Source organism: Lacerta agilis, chromosome 7 (assembly GCF_009819535.1).
Source record: "Lacerta agilis isolate rLacAgi1 chromosome 7, rLacAgi1.pri, whole genome shotgun sequence".
Classification (NCBI taxonomy): Eukaryota; Metazoa; Chordata; class Lepidosauria; order Squamata; family Lacertidae; genus Lacerta; species Lacerta agilis.
Window position 1 is genome coordinate 77,453,569 of NC_046318.1, and position 22,345 is coordinate 77,475,913.

The 22,345-nt window shown below is 44.6% G+C and overlaps 1 protein-coding gene across 2 annotated transcripts in view; it reads right to left on the reverse strand.

The window, feature by feature from the left end:
• Positions 1–6,999: 6,999 nt before the first annotated feature.
• The window catches only part of ZFAT (zinc finger and AT-hook domain containing), a 72,040-nt gene continuing 56,694 nt past the window's right edge, over positions 7,000–22,345 (reverse strand). Inside the window, exons 13-16 of one of the 2 annotated variants that reach the window (XM_033155890.1) lie at positions 19,704–19,822; positions 18,040–18,157; positions 16,461–16,591; positions 7,000–7,524 (exon numbers count right to left, since the gene is read on the reverse strand). In XM_033155890.1, coding sequence (XP_033011781.1) covers positions 7,282–7,524; positions 16,461–16,591; positions 18,040–18,157; positions 19,704–19,822 — 611 coding nt within the window. In that variant the 3' untranslated portion in view covers positions 7,000–7,281. The remainder of the gene's footprint in view (positions 7,525–16,460; positions 16,592–18,039; positions 18,158–19,703; positions 19,823–22,345) is intronic. The other variant, XM_033155891.1, reaches the window with a different exon arrangement.

Below are 22,345 nucleotides of genomic sequence, written 5' to 3' on the forward strand. Positions count from 1 at the left end.
CAGGGTGCCAGACTATGAGTTAAGCCAGAGTTCAAAACCCCACTAAATCATGAACAGGCCAGTGGTCCACCTAGTCCAGCATCCTGTTCTCACAGTGGCCAACCAGATGCCTGTGGGAAACCAGGGTCCAGAACATGAGCACAAAAACACTCTCCCCTCCCAGGGTTTCCATCAGCTGGTATTCAGAAGCATTGTTGCATCCAGCTGTGGAGGTAGAGCATAGCTGTCATGGCTGGTAGCCAATGATAGCCTTTTCTTCCATGAATTTGTCTAATCCTCTTTTAAAGCTGGTCCAAGTTGGTAGCCATCACTGCTCCTGTGAGGAGAAAGTTCCAAAGTCTGACTATGCACCGTGTGAAGGAATTTCTTTTATCCACTCTAAATCTTCCAATGTTCAGCTTCCTTCGATGTCCACGAGTTCTGGTGCTGAGAGAGAAACGTTTCTCTATTCCCTTTCTCCATGACATGCATGATTTCATAAACTGCTATCATGTCTCCTCTTACTCGCCTTTTCTCTTAACTAAAAAGTCCCAAATGCTGCAACCGTTCTTCATAAGGGAGTCGCTCCATCCGCTTGATCATTTTGGTGACTGTTTCCTGAGCCTTTTCCGACTCCACAACATCCTTTCGGAGGTGAGGCAACTAGAACGGTACACAGTACTCCAAATGTGGTGTCGCACCGTAGATTTGGTAAGGGCATTATGACATTGGCCGTTATATTTTACTTTCCTAACGATTTCTAGCGCGGAAGTTGTCTTTTCTACAGCTGCCACACATCTTCATCGAGTTAACTACTCTGACTCAAAGGTCTCACTCCTAGTCCATCACCTCCAAGCCAGACCCCATGAGGGTGTACATGAAATTAATATTTTTGACCTCAACTTGTATCACCCTACACCCTTTTGCAATGAATTGCATTTGCCATTATATTGCCCATTTGTGAAGCCTATGGGTGAAAAGTCAGTTGCGCACAAGACTCCTAATTCTCTCCTCGAGAAATACCCTGAAGCCACCTTCCTGGTCGCGGGAGATTTTAATGGTCGATTGTCCTATACTGATAAATCCTTATTTACTAAATATGAGATGTACCCCTCATTACCCATTATAAATACAGATCTTTTGCCCAGGAATTTTAAAGACAGTGTTGCCACATACGCAGGCTTTAAATGCAGGCAAACTTTGTCAGCTCTTAATTTTTACCTGTTAAATGGAGCTCTCAGCTCTGATTACCCAGCTCAATTTACTTTCTGGTCAGGTTCCCGTGCCTCTACCATCGATTTTATTTGGACACCAGTAGATTTGATCCCCAAAATTTCCAACTTTAGGGTGGTAACGAGACTGGAAAGTGATCATTTCCCCTTAGAACTCTCCCTGAACCTGGCTGGAGGACTGGTCGCGTATTCCTGTGTGCATTTAACAAACGATCAGTTGCAGATGAGGCCTACTGCCTTAAAATGGACCGATAAAATGGCTCGACGGATAAATGAACTCCCTTGGTCTGACCAACTTCAAATGACAAGGGACTCCCTTATCCAGGCAGAAGAGCCACTGCCAACATATGAGAATTTAGTAGAACTGCTAAAACCAACCATGGTACGGGCCCGGGTAATGAATAGTAACCATTTTTCTCACAAAAAAATGGTTTGATGAGGAATGCAGGTACTTCAAGAACTGTCTATACAACGAATTTTTGGCATATAGGGCATCAAATGATCCCTTGCCCAGCAGTCATCTTATGAACCTCAAGAGAAGATAGAAAGCATTATTAAAGGAAAAGAAGCTTGCGGCAGAAAGAAATAATTGGAATAACCTTTTAAAAGCTGCGGAGAATAGAAATCCCTCCTCCCTTTGGCTCCTAATCTCAAGGTTGTGGGTTCCAGCCCCCCGTCGGGCAAAAAGGTTCCTTCATTGCAGAGGGTTGGACAAGATGACCCTCGTGGTTCCTTCCAACTCTATGATCCTGGGCCTGTTAATCCCTCTTAATCTATTTAAGAAGGTGTGGAGTCTTGTGGGATTGCACTGAGATGATGAAGAACCTTTTGTTGGTTGTGCCCAAAACAGTCTAACACAGATAGCCCTCTCCGGCATCAAACCATGGCAGACGTACTAAACACACAAATAAGGTAGGATGGAAGTTATTAGAACAGAATGAAGACTAGAAGAAATCTTTGCCAAAAACATACACAGGGGAGGAAAAAAAAAACCCAAGCTAAATGTTATTACTGCATTCAGAGAAGCCATAAAGGTAACATTTGCATAGACTTACTGTTTGGCTTTCCTTCTGTAAAATGCACCACATTTAGTCAGGAAAAAACAACAATAATTTCCATCCTCAATCGGCAGGAAGCAGAACTACTGTTATCAGGCTCCAAACAAGCCAAGCTTTAAATTGCGGTAGGTGTGCATGACAGTGATATATTAGAATTTTTCTTTTAAATTACACCTGTCACGGACAGTGGAAGTGCAGAGTCAATTTGGAAATAATTTACTTGAAAATTTGTAAGCGATGCATGGCAAATTAGTTTTCGCATCCCACCCCTGCAGCCAGATATTAACACAGGCAATTGCTTAATTGATTCAGAAAGGTTTCTCTACTAATAGTGTGAATCTCGCTATCGTTTACAACACTGCTCCAAATGCAGTTTTAATGGCAAATGGGCTGTAGATAGAGTAGCTAAAGTTCGGGGAAAAAAAGAGAAACACATTTTGCAGCTGTTACTCTTCCTTTTCCCGATTACGGCAAAGAATAATCTCTGCAAACGAACAATGAAGTTTAACTGGAAACCACAATACAAATTCATTTGCTGCATTAGCCCCGGTTTTCTTTGCGTAGCGCCTAGATGATAATGAACAATCCCCATTTACTTCCAATTAATGAATGGGCAAGCATTTTACCTTACTTGCAAATATTGCCTTCAGCTCAACCTGGCTCCCATCCACTAATTGGCATTAGTGAGAAATAGTTACCCACCCAAAAGTAAGAATCTCCCCCAAATCACACTGAAACCCCAACACAGTGTATTCTTTTTTTGAATGGTCAAACAACAAGTGCGATGGAAAAGCCAGATAATTAGCTGGCACAGAAAGTCTTCTAAAATGTTTGCATTTCCTCCAGGCTTTGTGCCATATGGAATTTCGGTCAGCATATGATTAGGGTTGAAGCAATCGACTAGCGCTAGCCCAATTGGATGGCCAATTTATGCCCACTTCCAATGCAATAGCAACCTTTATACTGTGTACTGGGTCCCCACACCTGACCTGTCTATGTGCCAATCCACATTTCCAAAGCTTGAAATTCTTGACCCCAAACCGATACTGATCCTATTAAGCTCCAAGTGGGCTGGTTCCTGAAGGAGAGATGCTTCTGACATTAAGGTTTTCACAGGTCTGCCTAATTGCAAAGAAACACCCTTCAGCCAACTCAAGACTTGAAAAAAAAATGATTTATCGGGTTGGGTATTCTTTGTTTTGTTTTTAAGGGCAGGGAGAACACTTGCTGAATTTGTCTAATTTTAAACCCACTGAACAGAACGCGACAGACTTGTGTTATTAATATTTTTTTTGAAGTTCAGATAAAAAAAGATTACACCTCCCCAAAATAAATGAGATGCACATGATGAAGTCATGAACCACAATCTGTTAGACATGCTTCAGTCGTCTGAAACCATGCTTAACTCCGGGTTGAATTCTGGTCACAAGGATTAAGAATGACAAATCTCTTAGTTCAGATTCCCTTATTTACAGTCATTCAAGCCATCTGAGCATTACACTCGCAAACATGGCTGTTTTTGTACATATTAACAAGAACAATTCCTTAGAGCTCACATATCAGGCTTTTAGTGAAGGGTAGAATTTCAGTGCGTTCAGAAATATAGGAAGGCAATTTCCCATTTTAACCTAGAAGTGTTTGTGTCCCTGATTCGCGAATCACATGGCCATTTACACCCTGAATAATTTGTGTGTACATACAGAATTTCAAAACATAAAAGTGCAGGAAGAGGGGGAAATCTTTTACATCTCAGGGTGTCCAATTACGTATCTTCATATCAAGCATCCTATTAGAGATAGGATAGCTGATTTTAAAAGGTCATTTCTGTTTGGTGTGCATCCATTGTCTTTTTTATTATTTGTTTGTTTGTTTGTTATTATTTATTGGTTTTTCCAAATTATTGCAAATCCATGCAAATTTAATTTAATACAATTTCTTAAAAATAATAATCAGGTTTCCCACTCCTGTTACAAGCATATGTCCATCTCTTCCTCCTGTTGCCACATCATCTCTTCTTCCATATCCATTTCATCCTTATTTACTGCTTGTTGTCCGTTTTGTGTGCATCCATTGCCATGCCATTTAAACCATCGTTACTTTGCGGGATGCGACATAAAACCAAGGATGGAGCCATAGGCAGATGTAGCAGGTGGACTTACAGCAGAAATGTGTAGGTTCGACAGAAGCTAATTCCGCCCCACCCCACCCCCACATGCAGCTTGGGACATTGCACTGAATATTCATAAATGTGATCCTGTAAAACAGTGGTGGGAATTTTACATTTTCACCTTGTTTGATATTTATTTGAAGAACGGGGGTTTGAGATTACAAAAAAAGAAAGAAGAGAAAGAGTTCAGTCTCGCATACTGGATGACACCCCAAAAGAGTGTTTGTGTGAATGACAATACAAAGGATACACTGGTGAAAAAAGGCAGCAGCTATATAGTTGCTGTATAGTCAGCCCGCTCCTGCACTCTACCCCACAACCTGTCAGGCAGTAGAGGATCCAACCCCCACAGCAGGTTGCCAGGAATGGATAAGACAAGGAAAAGTCCTTACCCTCTGCTTTTTATTCAATATTTGCAGAGAGAGGCTTGGGAATGCAACCTCTTGGAATAATGGCATTGTCCCAAGTGAGTCTCCACCCACTCCCGTCTCTCTCACTTCCTCATGCGCCATCGCTACAGGTGCTGAAGAGCCCTCTGCCTTTGAGATCTTTGCTCTCTTACTTTCACTGCTCACCAGGTTCTGGGGTGGGTGGGTCTGGAATGCTTTCTAAAGACACTGTGTCTGTCAGCTGTCGCCCTCCTGGTCCTTCCTCCTCCTTCTATTTCCCAGCTCTTCCCCTCATCTGCCTCTGAGTTGTGACCTCCCTCAAACCCCTGTTGTAATTCTGAACTGTCTTCTTCTTCTTCTTCTTCTTCTTCTTCTTCTTCTTCTTCTTCTTCTTCCCCCCTGGAAGGGTCAGGCTGGGGAGGCGGTCTCCACCATTCCTCCTCTGCCTACTTCCTGACACAACCCAAGGAATTGTCACTCTCGCATGTCAGCTGTGAGATACCCAATGAGATGTGCCATTGTTCGTGGAGCCCAATGGATAAGTTCTCCGCTGATTGCACTGCCATGTAGCCCAAATCACAACCTGAACACGGGACATGAGATCAGAACACATAGGGCCAAATGAGATCCACTCCCCAAGGCCTACTGGGGAAAAAAAACCCACATGGATAAGCTGGCGTAGCCAACCTGGTGTCATCTAGAAGTTGTTAAGGCTCCATTAGCTCTGGTCAGAGGAAGCTATGGCGAGGGATGATGGGAGTTGTAGTCCGAAAACATCCAGGTGGTACCACATTGGTTTCCCCTGAAAAAGAGTCTTTCTCCAAATCGCACGTCCTTTTCTCCACCAAGAGCAGAGTGTCTGAGCCCTTACTTGCAGCAAGAGATGCTTGCATCTCTACTTTGGGTGATTCCTCATAGCAGATATCTATTTTATTATTTAAGAAGACAGAAAAAGAATAGGACTTCCATAGATCACCTGTGTCTAATCAATACAGAAGAGTGATTTGATGCAGCTCAAGGATGCAGCGATAGTGCTCTTTTTGGGGGGGAGAAAATGCTCAACGTTTGCCAGGCTGGGAGAAATAGGATCCCAAAATATCATTCTATCACTGTGGCTTCCACAGATTTTTTGGCTTGGTATTACTTCACAGTGATTCAACATGGCATCCATTGTATATTATGTGAGACATAACCCTGTAGCGGGTGTGTTAATCTAAAAAACTGTGCCCAAGCTATGATTTTTTAAAATATATATTTCTGAAGTTATTGCTATTGCTTGCAAAAAAGGAAAGGGGGAGACAAGGAAAGAATGCTCCACGGATAGAAAAAGAGAGAGGAAAAAATCCACTATATATCTCCAATATACGTGTCCAAAATATGTCACAACCATAAAACACTTGCATTTCGGCAGGGACTGTGCATCTGAAAGACCCTTAGAGGCGGAAGCTTTTAACTCGCGTGTCAGATTAGATCCCATCCAAATAAAAACATAGCATGCCAGGGAGGTGCTCACTGGCACAGAGTCCCGGTTTAAAAGATTAAAAGTTACAAGATAAAAGAGATCACATTTCTTCAGATAATGATCTCGGGTCTTCAACAATTCACAGTGACAAAGCAAGGAAAGCTCTCTTTGGGGAGCTTGAAACGCCGAACACCATTTAGAAAAACCGTTTAGAAAGGAGCACTGGAGAACAGCTGGCTCCGATTCACACCACCACGTTTTCTGCATGTTGAGTGAACCCAACCCAATGGAGCCTGTTCTTCTGAATAGCTTCACTGCAGGGCCTGTTGCTTGGCAAGTCTTAAAATCTGAACTTTCCGGGCAGTTGCTAAAATTGTCCTTTTCAGTCTACAGTCTTCTTAAAGTGCATAACACACACGCATTGTAGCGTTCATCAAGTGCTGTCCACTGCCATTGCCTCCTCTTGCTTTTTTATGGTTCACCTCTTGCTCTAGGAAAAGTACTGTATATTCTGGCGTATAAGACTACTTTTTAATTCAGGAAAATCTTCTCAAAAGTTGGGGGTCGTCTTATATGCCGGGTGGAGAATCTGCGGTCGAGTATATCTCAAACTCTGTATTTTAACTGGAAAAGTTGGGGGTCGTCTTATACGCCCAGTCGTCTTATAAGCCGGAAAATACGGTATCTTTTATCCCTAGTGGTCATGACCATGCATCTGCATGGATCTGTTTGCTGCGACTTCAGGCGTTCCTTACGAGCAGGGGAGTGAAAGGAAGCTGCGCATGGCTCGGTACGTACCAGAACATTTACTGGCAAAAAGAAGAAGCCACCAGTCCAGTCAACAACCACGTGCGCCATCTGCCAAAGACTAAACATATGATAGAGTAGCAGCTGCGGGAGGTTCTGTTCTTGCCCAACATTAAATACACATTGGAAAACAAAGCATGCAGCAGTTTGGCGGTACCAGAAGGCTGGTATCCCTTGGGAATTTTATCTAGATTTTCTGTCCAGGCTGCTGCTGCTCCTCCACCTGCTCCTCCACAGGCTGCATGTCTTGCACATACACAATAAGTTCAGAGGCCTCTCCCCCCTGGGTGTAGACTGTCACTGTCCCGATCCCTTCCACCTCGTCGGAGGAGACGACCAAATGGTGCTGCTCGCCCAGCTCGACGGAAGCTTGCTGCAATGTTTCCTGAATCATCACCGTGTGGTTGGCTGACTGCTCCTCTTCTGTCACCTGCGAGAAAACGGGAGATGTTACAAAGGGTTTCTCTGGATGGCGGGGCTGCAATGTTGCTAAAATGAGAGCAAGGAAACCTAGGTGCGAATAAATGACCGAGCCCCGTATTTCATAAATTATTGGCACTAAAGGAGATTGCAGTATTTGCTTCAGTTAAATAACAGATGAGCTCGTACAGCTGATGACCCACTAAGGAAGAAGAAGAAGAGAAGAGTTTGGATTTGATATCCTGCTTTTCACTACCCGAAGGAGTCTCAAAGCGGCTAACATTCTCCTTTCCCTTCCTCCCCCACAACAAACACTCTGTGAGGTGAGTGGGGCTGAGAGACTCCAGAGAAGTGTGACTAGCCCAAGGTCACCCAGCAGCTGCATGTGGAAGAGTGGAGACACGAACCTGGTTCCCCAGATTACGAGTCTACCGCTCTTAACCACTACACCACACTGGCTCTCCAGTGTGGGTCAGTGGTAGAGCCCTGCTTTGCATGCAAAAAGTCCCAGGAATACTGAACTACTGAAAGACCTAAGGGATGTGCATTCATAACCAAAACTTAAGGGTTTCACCGCATTTACAGGCGTTTCATCGCTGGCAAGGGAACAGCAGAGCTGAGGCGATGACAGGGGAGTTTGGTTTCCTTATGCACTTTCCCTTTGCTGAATTGTAGCCCATGAGTTTAAGCAGTTGGTAGCCAATCTGTGCCACAAGGGGAATACAGGCACATCAGCACACTGATATCCACTCAATGGACTAGAAGCAATTCCATACCAAGGAGATGCATCTGAACAGCAGCACAGATTAGCCCAGCACCATGGCTGGTAACCATTATTGTCAATTTTTAATCCCACCCACCCAAGGAACGTATTATCCTCAGAAGGACCACAAGAGAGACTGAAGGAGAGAACATGTCTTATCCAAAGTCGCCTAATGAGGTTCATGGTTGAGCAAAGGATCTGAAACAAGGTCAGCAACACATTATCCACTGTGTTATTTGCATCATCTGGAGAAGTAAGTCCAATTCCAGTAAGACATTCATGCTGAAGGGAGTGTGTTTTAATAATCACACCCCAACACCTGACACCTTCAGTCTCAGCAAATATTTATTCAGAGTGGTGGGCGCTAAGATGGCCAGCCTTGCAATGGTTATCTTTGCTGTGAGCCACTGTAGGGGGACAGAAGAGCATGTTAATTCATGCAGAGGTTGGCCACCACCATTTGTTCTGTTGGAACTCTTTCTCTGTCCACCTCCTCCCATGGGGCAAGCTGGAGTTTTGCCCCCCATGCGGTCTCCCAGACCAATGGCTACTTTACCAAAGGGAGCAAAAACGAACTGCATTTAATCTGCAGCACAAAGGTTCAAACACGAAACAAACTCCCTGGGTGTAAAAAAAAAGGGTCAATTTTCTCCCAACGGACGATTTTGGATTAACAACGAGTAACTCATAACACTTGAGCCCACTTTACTGTGGATTTTCCGTTCACGGATTTGCAATTGCCAATGCACAGTACTTTAAAACGGAAAGTTGGGGGAGGGGATCAACTCTCCCCCAAATACAACTTGCAGAGTACCTGCAAAATATATCAACTTAATGCCCGTCAGGCCAGTAATGGAAATATCAGATGGCTCAAGGCTCCCTTCATTTGTAGCAAGTATGCTCTCTGAAATAATAATGGTAATATCAATGAAGCATGAGCATTGGGGGGGGGGGACAAAAAGAAATGGAGCCACCATCAACATTATTATTCTGGAGGAAAGAAAAAATGCAATTGCATTGTGCCAAAAGGTTTGTTATATGACGCAGCTGTGCTCAACAGAAGGACATTTTATGTGTACATTGATCAGTATATGCCAAGCTGGCTGCGCCGTTTAATTGATTTAGGCTGGCTTCTTCTTTTGTTTGGAGAATGAATACTGTATATTCTGGCGTATAAGACTACTTTTTAATCCAGGAAAATCTTCTCAAAAGTCGGGGGTCATCTTATACGCCGGGTGGAGAATCTGCGGTCGAGTATATCTCAAACTCTATATTTTAACTGGGAAAGTTAGGGGTCGTCTTATACGCCCAGTCGTCTTATACACCGGAAAATATGGTATCTTTTATTCAGGTTACGTTTCTGTTTAATTTCATCCGAGGATGAAAGATGACAACGACGACAACAACACAGGAGTTGGAGCTCTAGTGAAAAAGCCCGACGCAACACCTCGCAGTGACAGGCGGCAACCGGTAAGCCATGCAGGCGAAGACACTCTATTGAAAACAACCATCCTTTACTCTTCCTTTGAATCCTCTGTTTCTAATAAGATTGTGAAGCAGCAGAGCTGGGAACTAGCTGGACCACGGGGGGAAAGAAAGGCACGTGGTAGCCCGAGTAAATAAAGATCATTGGGAGAAGAGGCAGAAGAAACTGATCATTAACGTGTTAGCTTTGTGAAAGGACCAAGCTTAGCAGTCTCATTCAACTACATTTCATCATCATCATCATCATCATCATCATTATAGAATTCTGTTGGTGCTGCTCTCCTGATGCATCGCGGATAAAACTAGCTTGTTGTGCTGCCTCAACCCAGTCTTGTGCCTCCAAACAAAGGGGCAACTGAGATCTTGTTTTTCACTTACTGCTTGTGGGAAAGGGAATAACAGAATCACAGAATTGTAGGGTTGGAAGGAATCACAAGCATCACCTAGTCAAAGTCCCTGCATTGCAGGAATCTTCTGCCCAACGTGGGGCTCGAACCCACGGCCCTGAGAATAAGGGCCTCACGCTTTAACGACTGAGAAGCATGAGCTTGGGTTCAAATGGAACAGCAAGCCACGCTATGGCTTATTTTTTGGCGTTGGGGCAGCGGGGAACTTCAGGAACTTCTGAGCAGCATGCCTTAACTCGTTGGCCCTAAACCATCCTTTGTTTTAAGCTGCATTTTAATACAAAGTGCAGACACTAACAAGCATGTCAGGATAGTAAAGATAACCAGAATGTACCCGCAGGGCTGCCATATGTCCTCTTTTTCCAGGACACATCCTCTTTTTCATGATGAGAGTCGTCACAGGGATCCATAGTCAAAAGTTGGCAAATGTCTCCTCTTTTTTGCTCTTCAAAATATGGCAACCCTAGAAGGTGCAACTGGCAGCAGGTTTTCCTGGCACACCACTTGTAAGGAAAGTTGGGAGGGGTGTGTGTGTGTGTGTGTGCAGGGTGAGAAAACCAGAGAATCAATGGGTAAATCGGAGGATCTCAGCGGGCTTCATGGAGTCTGTCAGCTGTCTACCAAGGCATTGGGCTATCCAAGGCAAGCATTAGGAACTGCACAGATTACACATATATAACAATTTATACTGCTGGATCTAGACAGGTAGCCAAATGAAAACATATACGGCCATTGAAATAGGTACGCAAACCTCTCTTTCACTGCTGTGTTTGCATCCAAAGAGATTTGTCACTGGTGATGGAATTTCAACGTCTTTTCAGATGGCAGGGGCAGGGGGCCGTTTAGTTTTCCAGGTGGCATCACAAAACAGGTTTGCAAACACCACACACGTTACTCCTGAGGCTACAAGCCTCACCGCCCAGCATTCGCCGAGACCTGCAAGCTAGTATATTGTAGCCTGAATTGGGATTCGAAATTGGCTTTGTTTACGCTGAAAGCCGCACATAATTTTAAATGCATCTGAGATGCGCAAATAAATAACAAGGAGAGGAAGATAAATAAAAATGCCGCTGACGCGAAAGTGAAATGAAACTAGAATCTCATTTGGCGCAAGGGCGACAAACGGAATGCTTATTCAATTTTATATTCTCCTGAAATGAAAATGGCCAATAAAGAAAGTTAACAGCCTCCCTACCTGCCTTTATCCAGATGTTTTTCATTGGTTTTGTCATTCCGGGGGAAAATGATTAACTGCTTTCACTTGTGGCGCTCCTTGTTCTCTCTCTCTCTCTCTCTCTCTCTCTCTCTCTCTCTCTCTCTCTCTCTCGGACATCTATCTATAATCCTCTTAGTGTGACAAATTGCTGTGTTTCTCAGGCTGGCACACTTCACGTCAGCTCAGCATTTACATGCCCTCTGCTTAGGTCCTATTGGATTGATCCACTGGGGGCCATCTCTCCCAAAATGTTTTTTCCCCCCTTTCTTTATCTCTCTAATAAGGAAGTCAATGAGACAACAGCAGCTACCAAGCCAAATGGAGAGGCCCTTCCATTTTTTTCTGGCGGCACCTACATTCTTTTCAATTGCTACCTGTCAGATCTGCCTGGCGGTTGCTCACGAGTAACCAAGCATGAGTCCAAACTGTCTTTTAACAGTTTATTAGTGCAGACTATTTACAGTGTGGAGAAACAGAAAAACACAACCGTCCTAGTCACTAGCAGAATCCGGGAGTGCCGGTTTCCGGCTGTGACCCCAACAAAGGAATTTCGGCATCCTCAGGCGCCTCCTCCCCTGTCTCCTTTTGACCCCCCTGTGCAACTGGGGCGACGGAAGTGGCGTGCTCCCCTCTAAACGAATGTCGTGGGAGGCACTGGGGCTCTCAGCAACATCCTGAAGCTGCTGCCTCTCCGGACTGCTGGTTCCTTGCCCTTCCCCACCAGAGGAGGAGTCGCTTTGTCCGCTGGGAGATGTATCACTGCTGAGGTGTCGGGGCTCACTGTACATCAGCGAGACCTCTCGCGGGGCCGAGGGCAGTTCCCTGACACTACCTGAAGCATCCTCCTTGCTTCCTGGCAAGAGCTTTATGCGCAATCTATTTGTGTGTGACCACGCACACACACCTGGAAGTGGTACCCAGAAACAGGGAGCACCCTGGATATCAATCCTGGCTTGCAAGCAGTCCCACCTCAGAGCCCAAAGAGAAACACAAGAGGGCAGTTTCTGCATGTGCTGTAGGGGGAAGTGAGGGGCACGTGAGGCACGTCCACTTGGGAAGGCAGCCCAGCTAGGAGAAGGAAAACTCTGATCCTAAACCTCCACTGCTTTGCGGGATATCTTCAGGAGAAGAAAAGGCTAAGGAGTAAACCCTACACAAAACCGGAGTGGAGTCCCTAAGGTGGTTGGATGGCACCTGGTATGCCTCCTTCCGGCAACTCCTGCAGCCAAGCTGCTGCCAAACGTCTTGCTCTGCTTTCCTTTGGGCCACATCAGCGAGGTCGAGAGGGGGACCTCCATACACGCTGCCTAGGCTTGCACTTTGGTGTTGCCAATGCAATGCAGCAGATTAACTTCACCCCTGGAGACACACTCCAATGTCTCTCAAGACAGATGAATGCCAACAATTTTCAATCTCTTTTCCCTGATACAGTGGTACCCCGGGTTACGTATGGTTCGGGTTGCGTACTTTTCGGGTTACGAACTCCGCTAACCCGGAAGCGCAACCCGATCCATGCGCGATCTGCGCATGCGCAGAGCGTTTTTGCGTTTTTTCGGTCTGCGCATGCGCAAAACGAATTGTTCGGGTTACGTCCTTTTCAGGTTACTTACTGTAACCCGGAATGAATTAAGTACGTAACCCGGGGTACCACTGTATAAAAAATCCAGCTAAGCCTTTATCAACAAGGAAGATGGTCCATCCTCTGGTTCATTTTAGGTGCCCCTGTTTGTACGTTCTATAGCTCTAGTCTAGGATGTATTTGATTTTTACATATGTCAAGATCAAGCATTGTTAGTGGTGATTTTACGATATGGCACCTGAACGAAGCAATCTCCTGTCTTCTGTGTTACATTTATGAAAGTTATTTAAAAGTGTGTGATGGTGGAACCTGGACACCATTTCTTTGGTTTCTTACACATAGCCCCTTACTACTAGATGTACCTGCTCACGTTTCAACAACATATTTCAGGAAGCTGAGGATGAAGCAACAAAGAATAGCTGGGGCATTTATTTTGCTCAACTTAATTGAGATTCTGCAGGGCTAGCCAATGAATTGTTCAAGTCCTCAGTTAGTTTGGTTCTCTTGGGCTGCCAAACTGATTCCCCAAGTCATCACTTCTACTGAGCAGAGACACCCTGGGGGACGCTGTGGAATACAAAGCAAACTACAAGGAAGAGTTGAGGGGTGGGAAGGAGCAGAAGAAGCCATGCAAATTTTGCAAATGGTTCTGGCCCGCTTGAAACCCTGTACCATTGCTACTCAGTTATTAAAGTGTAAAAGGTAAAGGACTCCTGGATGGTTAAATTCGACTATGGGGTGCGGCGCTCATCTCGCTTCAGGCTGAGGGATCGCAGACAGCTTTTCTGGGTCACGTGGCCAGCATGACTAAACTGCTTCTGGCGCAATGGGACACCGTGACGAGCACTAGAGCGCACAGAAATGGCATTTACCTTCCTGCCGCAGCAGTACCCTTTATCTACTTGTATGGGTGTGCTTGTTATCTTTGTCCATGGAGTTTTCTTGGCAGGGATACTGCAGTGGCTTGCCAGTTCCTTCTCCAGGTGACATCACCTTGCCGACAAAGGTCCGTATAGTTAAAGCTATGGTTTTCCCAGTACTAATGTATGGACGTGAGAGAAAGAAGACTGATGGCTGAAGAATTGATGCTTTTGAATTATGGTGCTGGAGGAGACTCTTGAAAGTCCCATGGACTGCAAGTAGATCAAACTTATCCATCCTTAAAGAAATCAGCTCTGAGTGCTCACTGGAAGGGCAGATACTGAAGTTCAGGCTCCAGTACTTTGGCCACTTCATGAGAAGAGAAGACTCCCTGGAAAAGACCCTGATGTTGGGAAAGATGGAGGGCACAAGGAGAAGGGGACAACAGAGGACGAGATGGTTGGACAGTGTTCTTGAAGCGACTGGCATGTTTGGCCAAACTGCGGGAGGCAGTGGAGGATAGGGGTGCCTGGCGTGCTGTGGTCCATGGGGTCACGAAGAGTCGGACACGACTGAACGACTGAACAACAACAACAACAATGGGTGTGCTTTCGAACTACTAGGCTGACAGTGTGAGGTAGGCCAGTCACCCCATCTCCTTGAACAGGGGAGCCTCATGCTGCTTGCAGTGGCTGCTAGAACTGGTGCCCCAGCCAACACAAGCAATATACAATGAGCACTGCCAAAGGTGAGGGAGAATAAGAGGAAGATCATGCCAAGAGTATTTAGAGTGTAGCCATTTTCATCTATCACAAAAGCAACGCTTGTTGCTCAGCAGTTGGACTGAAACCGAAGGGGTGCGCTCGGTGGGGGGGGGGACATCACACTACTCCGTAGCTCTGAGGTGCCACAGGATTATAGCTCAGGCCTTTCAGCAATCCTTGAGCTTTATACTAGTCTAGCTGCTCATCATTTGATAAGGACTCCCTGGAATATGAATCACCCCCCACACTCTTGATCTTATGCATATATAAATATATTTGCTTTATCATATGCATCTATCCCCCCTTTTTTTTCAACAAAAAAAAAAATGATTAGTATAACGTCACCAACACAAAGATTCGAAATAAAAGCTGCAAAGGCAGTCATTCGGCAATTAATTTATCTCACAGGGTGTCTACATAGAATAAAAGCTAACAGTATATAACAAGGAATCAATGCCTTATGGAAGTATCTGAAAACATACAATTTTATTGAAATGTGTTTTTTATGAGCAAACCACGATCCTAAGCCGCCCAGAGTGGCTGGGGAGACCCAGCCAGATGGGCAGGGTACAAATAAATAATAATAATAATAATAATAATAATAATAATAATAATAATAATAATAATAGTTCTTTATGAATAATGAAAGTCCTCATTATAAAAAGGGGTGAAAAGGAAGCCTCATACTACCATTAGAAAGCTATTTTTTTCTTCTTCTTCCTGACTCCAACAAAATCCTACAGATCAAGTAAGTCCCCAGCAGAACCTCTGCAACCTCACTGCTTCCAATAGCTTGCAGATTGCTACCTCATTACAGGACGACGCTCAGAAGTGGAACAGAATGCAGGTCAATTTTCTCAACCCTCTTGCCTAGAGGCCAATTTAAACAGCCACTTTCGCCACAATGTGGAAACCTATCTCTGGAAGAAATGTAGCTACAGTGGTACCTCGGGCTAAGAACGTAATTCATTCCGGAGGTCCGTTCTTAACCTGAAACTGTTCTTAACCTGAGGTACCACTTTAGCTAATGGGGCCTCCCACTGCTGCTGGAGTCTGTTCTCATCCTGAAGCAAAGTTCTTAACCCGAGGTACTATTTCTGGGTTAGCAGAGTCTGTAACCTGAAGCGTCTGTAACCCGAGGTACCACTGTACTCTGAACTAAGCAAGCCAGGAGGCAAATGGCACATGGTTTCATGAGACTGCAACCACCTGTTTTTCTTGTGGGGGATTGCAAGTTTGAGAGTGTAACTCCTGTGTCAAAATCACTCCTGTTCGTAGAATGCCAAAATGTGTGTGGGGGGGAGAATGATGCTCCAAGCTTTCCCCCACCTGCAACATGCAAGGACTTTGAATGCAGCGAATGAGAAAGGGAAGAAGTTTTCCAAGATTAACAATGCTTCCATCCTTTCATACACACCCCATTCTGAGCTGGAACCGTCCCGGGAAAAGATTGCATGCCTGATGTCTCGCTCACATGAGCTGCCAGTTGCTCAATGCACTAACATAATAGGCTCGCAATAAATATTCTGATGTCATCTATCAAAACCAGCCCTTTTTCTCCCCACAACTTTATATACGGGAATAATGAAGTTGATTACATTCTGTTTTAGGCAGAGAATTCACACATTGTGTAATGCCAAATCCAGAAACAAATGTGGTTCAAGGTGGTACTGCAAGGACAGCCTAGTACTGAGCTGTCTGGCTAAACAGCTGGGGTCTCAAATAGCTTAGAAATATTAACTGTTTATTTGCATACAACAAATAGCCAAAAGTATCACTCCTTCTGTCTAATGCACGCGCGCGCGCGCGCGCACACACACACACACACACACACACAGAGTGAGAGGAGGGGGGAAGGAAAGAGTTTTGACCTGCTTCACGACAGTAACAGTTCCTGGGGCCATGGCAACGACAGAGGCGACGGCAGCTGCATCGTGGGGCTCCGAGCCCAGCTCTATGATTTGCTGCAGGATGTTCACAGCCGTGGGGTCAAGTCGTCCCCCTAATCGGAGAGAATGTCAATATGAGGACCAGGCCGGCGTTAACAGGAACACAAACTTGCCCATCTTCGCTTCTGTTCAAACTCATCTCCTTTTGCTTGTGTTTCCGCCGCTGTACATCCCGCCATGCCATTGCAGCGAGAACTTCCCTCACTCATCCCTCATTCAAATCCCTCTTCGTATTCTTCCCTAGTTCCTTATAGAATCCTGTCTTCTCCCCTCACCACTGGTCTGGTCATACCCTGTTTCTCCTAAAATAAGACATAGCCATAAAATAAGCCATAGCAGGATTTCTATGCATTTGAGAAATATAAGCCGTTCCCCAAAAATATGCAATACCCCGAAAATAAGCCATAGTGACGTGGTACCTCCCATTAAAACAGCCTGGGGAGGCGTGGCTATGCAGCGTACCGATGCGACATGGTTAAAATAAGACATCCCCTGAAAATAAGCCATACTGTGTTTTTTTGAGCAAAAAATATATATAAGACGGTGTCTTATTTTAGGAGAAACACGGTATGCTTAGAAGAAAGCCCCGCTGGTGGCACTGAGTTTGCTTTGGAAGAATAAGAGATTACGCCCTAATAAACTGGTCAGTCTCCAAGGTGCCAAGAGTCTCTTTTGTTCCATTTACCTTTGGTGACCTCAGTAAGTCGTCAAATCCGACTGAACGGGCTGCACTGCTGTCACCTGACAGCATCGGGCCCAAGCTATAGGCTGACATCGCCTGGAGTGGGCTTTTGCCTGCCCCCCAACCCCACCTCACCCTCTTCACCAGGCATTAGTGGGGTTCAGAATGCTCTGCCAGTTCCTTTTCGATGTTAGGACAGAAGCAACCTGCCTCTGTGCTGTGCCCAATTGCTTCAAGTCTTTGCAGGATTTGGGAAGAAGCTGTGTTGGTGGCAGCAGGCCGCAGCCAATACAGTGGTACCTCTGGTTACGAACGGGATCCGTTCCGGAGCCCCGTTCGTAACCTGAAAGGTCTGTAACACGAAGCGCCTCGTCTGCGCATGTGCGCGGCGCGATTCGGTGCTTCTGCGCATGACGTAATCTTGCGCGTCTGCGCATGCGCGAACCACCGAACCCGGAAGTAACTTCCGGGATCGGCGCGTTCGTAACCCGTGACAAAGGCAACACGAGGTACGACTGTATGCATTTCTTTCCCAGAGTTGCTCCGGACTTGCCAACTTTGATGAAACAAAACAATACGCTCGCTAGTTGACAACATCATGATGGTGTAATAATGGAGCAGGAAGTACCAGTTCAAATGCCATCTTGACCATGAATCTCTCTGGGTGGCCCTAGGTTAGCTACTCTCTCTTGTTGTTACTCTACATTTGCAACTCGTACTGTCTTACCATGCAAGGATTACTGAGCTAATATATGGGGACTTGTTTTGAATACACTGCTTTTGCGAAACACTCGTTTCTCCTTAAAGAGAACTTTTTACCATTCTCCGAGGTATATCGCAGGTCCTGTAGAGCAGCAACTGCGGCCTGAGTTCCTTGCATATCTTCGGCTTCCGTGATATGGAGATACTGTGTTTCTTCAGCAATTTCTGCTTTGGGCTGCAAAAAGAGCCAGTGATCGGTGATCAAAGGGAATTAGCTGGCAGAAGCACATCACAAAGATGCCAAACAACTATTGCAGTATGACTATCGACGGAGCACTGTATTCCAAAAATTACATGCACAATTCTTAAAGTCACACTGATAGTTGGAACTAATTTTCAAATTATCATTAATTCATAATTTACACTTCTTACGTACTCTGAAACCTTTATCTTATTTACCTTCGCAGTAGCTTGGGATGAAGAAATTATCCACTTTCTAAATGGGGAAGCTAAGGCTGCGATCCAATACACACTTTCCTGGGGTAAGTCCTACGGAAGGCAGTAGGACTTACTTCTGAGAAAACATGCTTAGGATTTCACAGCACAGCTAAAAAACAACACTTTCTTCAAGGCCATCTAATAAACCTAATTTGAATCCAAGTCGCAATTCAGCACTCTATACAGCTTTTGGGAAATTATTAAAATCAGTTAATTTCAAACCTCTGCAGACTCAGAAATTTTCTCTGACCTTCTCTTTTGCTTCTTTTCCCATCCTAGTAAGCCACTCAGTAAAAACATATAGGTCTATGGGGGGGGGGGTGTGCATCTGGTCAGGCCACTTTTGGCATGTGAGTGGGGGGGGTGCCCACCTGTCAATCACCTGGTGTCATATGACACCAGGCAATTCAATTTCAAAGCAAGAATCAGAACCATACTCTAATCCATGGGTAGGCAAATTAAGGCCCAGGGGCCGGATCTGGGAATCAGTGTTTTTACATGAGTAGAATGTGTCCTTTTATTTAAAATGCATCTCTGGGTTATTTGTGGGGCATAGGAATTCGTTCACCCCCCCCCCCAAAATATAATCCGGCCCCCAACAAGGTCTGAGGGACAGTGGACCAGCCCCCTGCTGAAAAAGTTTGCTGACCCCTTTGCAGCTGCGGCTTGAATTCAAGCTGGGGTTGCAAAGATCCCCGACGAAAGTGGAATTTGCAGCTGACGCCGAATTTGAATTCAGAGCCGACAGCAAGCCCTGCTTTTGATAAGGACCAGCCCTATCCACTGAGTCTAGGGCTTGTCGATTGGAAGATCGGCAGTTCGAATCCCCATGACGGGGCGAGCTCCCGCCGTTCGGTCCCAGCTCCTGCCAACCTAGCAGTTCAAAAGCACGTCAAAGTGCAAGTAGATAAATAGGTACCGCTCCGGCGGGAAGGTAAACGGTGTTTCCGTGCGCTGCTCTGGTTTTGCCAGAAGCGGCTTAGTCATGCTGGCCACTGTCTGTGGACAAACACCGGCTCCCTTGGCCAGTAAATCGAGATGAGTGCCGCAACCCCCAAGTCGTTCGCGACTGGATTTAACTGTCGGGGTCCTTTACCTTTAAAGGGCAATGGGGGAAAAAGAATCCTTATGCCGAATAGCATACTTCTCTGCATGCCTACGCAAGAGGCAGTGCATTTTTTTCACCTCCTAAGGCAGTTTATGTCGTCGTATTCTCATTTTATACCAATTACATCCCACACCTTGAGCCTTCTAGAAAAGCTCAAGATTTCAGGGCCATTTACCTCCCACTTTGTCTCCCCGTCATACTCGACCAATCTGAGTCTATGTTTGTTCTTGAGGTGTCTGTTGAATTCCCACTTTGTACCATACACAAAGTTGCAAACTGGACACTTAATACCACCTGAAGGAAAAGGGGAGAGAGGGAAAAAAGGGGAGAGAACACGATGAACTCCACCAGCACAATCTTTGCCTCTCATTATTGATAAATTAAGGCATACAGGTGAAACTCGAAAAATTAGAATATCGTGAAAAGGTTCATTTCTTTCAGTAATTCAACTTAAAAGGTGAAATTAATATATGAGATAGACTCATGACATGTAAAGTGAGATATGTCAAGCCTTTATTTGTTATAGTTGTGATGATTATGGCGTACAGCTGATGAGAACCCCAAATTAACAATCTCAGCTTTGGGGTTTTCATCAGCTGAATGCCGAAATCATCACAATTAGAACAAATAAAGGCTTAACATATCTCGCTTTGCATGTCATGAGTCTATCTCATATATTGAACTCCAGTAGCTAATGAAAACAATTGCTTACATAAATGAACTTTTCCACAATATTCTAATTTTTCAAGTTTCACCTGTAAGCATACCAGTAAGACATCAGCACGCCAGGTTACCAGGTTGCAACTTTATCAAGTTTAATAGATGGTTACTTTCCGATTTGCCCAAAGCAGACTTTCAAGCAGCAACACGTTGTCAGTTATATAACTACTATGTTTTCACTACTGATACTGAAAATACTTTGCTCCTTGATTTCTTTCTTTTTGTCCTGATTCAGAAGCCCTGGAATCTTGCTGTGAAATCTCAGGGTGGGGGTATGCACAGCATGGTGGGAAATGTTACTTTGCACTGAGCAGCAAAACAAAACATAGCCCTGAGTTATGGATGCTTGAGGAATTCCTTATTTGAGAATTCTGATACGGACACACCTGACCCACTCATCCCAACCTACAGTGATTGGGGGGCACAGTCACCATTCAGGCTTTGCATCCTCCCCCCCCCCCGATTTTGCAATGCAGGTTTTTTTTTAACTATATATCTTGATATGTGCATACAATGTGTATTTTAGGTTTAATTACATTTAGAAATGTGCATTTGATTTATAAAAAATAAATCACAAAATCTTATGATTATCTTACTGGAACAGCATGGTGAAATGGTCATTTGCAGCAAGCAATGACCAACAATGAAGGTGAAAAACCCGGGAAACAGTTCCAGAGCAGTTATCCTGCTATCCTGTCCCCCACTGTTAAGGGCTAATAATCACACCAGTGATATATCTGCTGGCTCGCTGTGGAATTGGCTCAGCATGTGGTAGCATGTCTTGTGATCTTTCCTGTGCTCCTGATTGGATGAAGGGCGGTCTATGAGTGAACTAAATAACTACTGCATGCATAAATGGTTTCTCTACATCCCAACTCCACATGCTTTCGTGCAGTGGCAAGCCACCCTAATCTCGCAGCGGTACGTTGGAAAATTTGCCACTGGCACATTTGTTTATCAGTTGCAGAACCGTCATTGCAGCAAATGCAACAGCTTCTCCCTCTCCAAGCCAAACTCTTTCAAGATGGGATTTCATCAACGCAGCGGAATGGAGTAATTTCCTCTATTTCATTTCGTAAAACCTCATTAAAGTGAGGTTCATTTGCTGACATTTATTAGTCTTCAAGGATTTCCTAAGTCCTGCCTCTTATTACCTTTAACCGCTTTATTTTATTTTTTTATTAAACAACAAAAACAGAATACACAATAATTTCAAAGCACACATAAAGAAAAAGATACAACCCGCACATAATTTGACGGTATTTAAAAAGGACTAATCCTAAAAGGGGGTTCAGAGGACAAACGGAAAAAGGATAGAAAGAAAATAGAAAAAGGGGGAAGGGGAGCCTTTAACCGCTTTAGACAATGCAGGCTGCTTGATTTTATGCTAAACTGGAATAGCTTCTCTGTCAAATGTGTTAATATGCAACATTTGCACGGCTCCCTAGTAAGTACCTTTGGCACAGGATAGGAGAAAGACACCATCAGTTACCAAATCTGAAATGAAATATTCATTTCACGTCACCCTCTTAATAAAAACTCAATTAGACGCAAGACCTTCCTCTATTTCTTTTAAATTAAAATTACTGTAACAATAACACCCTGCTAATTAAAATGGGCACCTTTGTCACTGCGACTTTAATTAAGGAACAACAAATGGAAGCATGCAGTTGAGCCAGTAGCAGAAAACTGTGCGAGAGCTAATGGACACCACGGCTAAAGAAAATTAATTTCCACCCAATTCATTAAATACTTTGGCGATACGGAGAGGGGGGAAAGGTCACTGAATGACATACCTTATCTGCTTTTGACACCCGTGCATGTAGTCAAATCATATTGGAGTATTTCATATTTCTGAAATGTCAAAGGAGCAATTCCACTGTTGACCGCCCCCCCCATCATCCTGGACGCACACGCACCCACACACACACATTATTAATGCACTAACTGGTCGCTTGGAAGTGACATTTAGTTTCTATATTGCATTAATAAGGGGTCACAAAATGAAAAGAAGTCGCAGATAACAAGCAGCCAGAAAACCCCCGAGGATCTGTGTGCTACTGATAGTATGGGCAAAGGCTCATTTTAGAAGGCTTC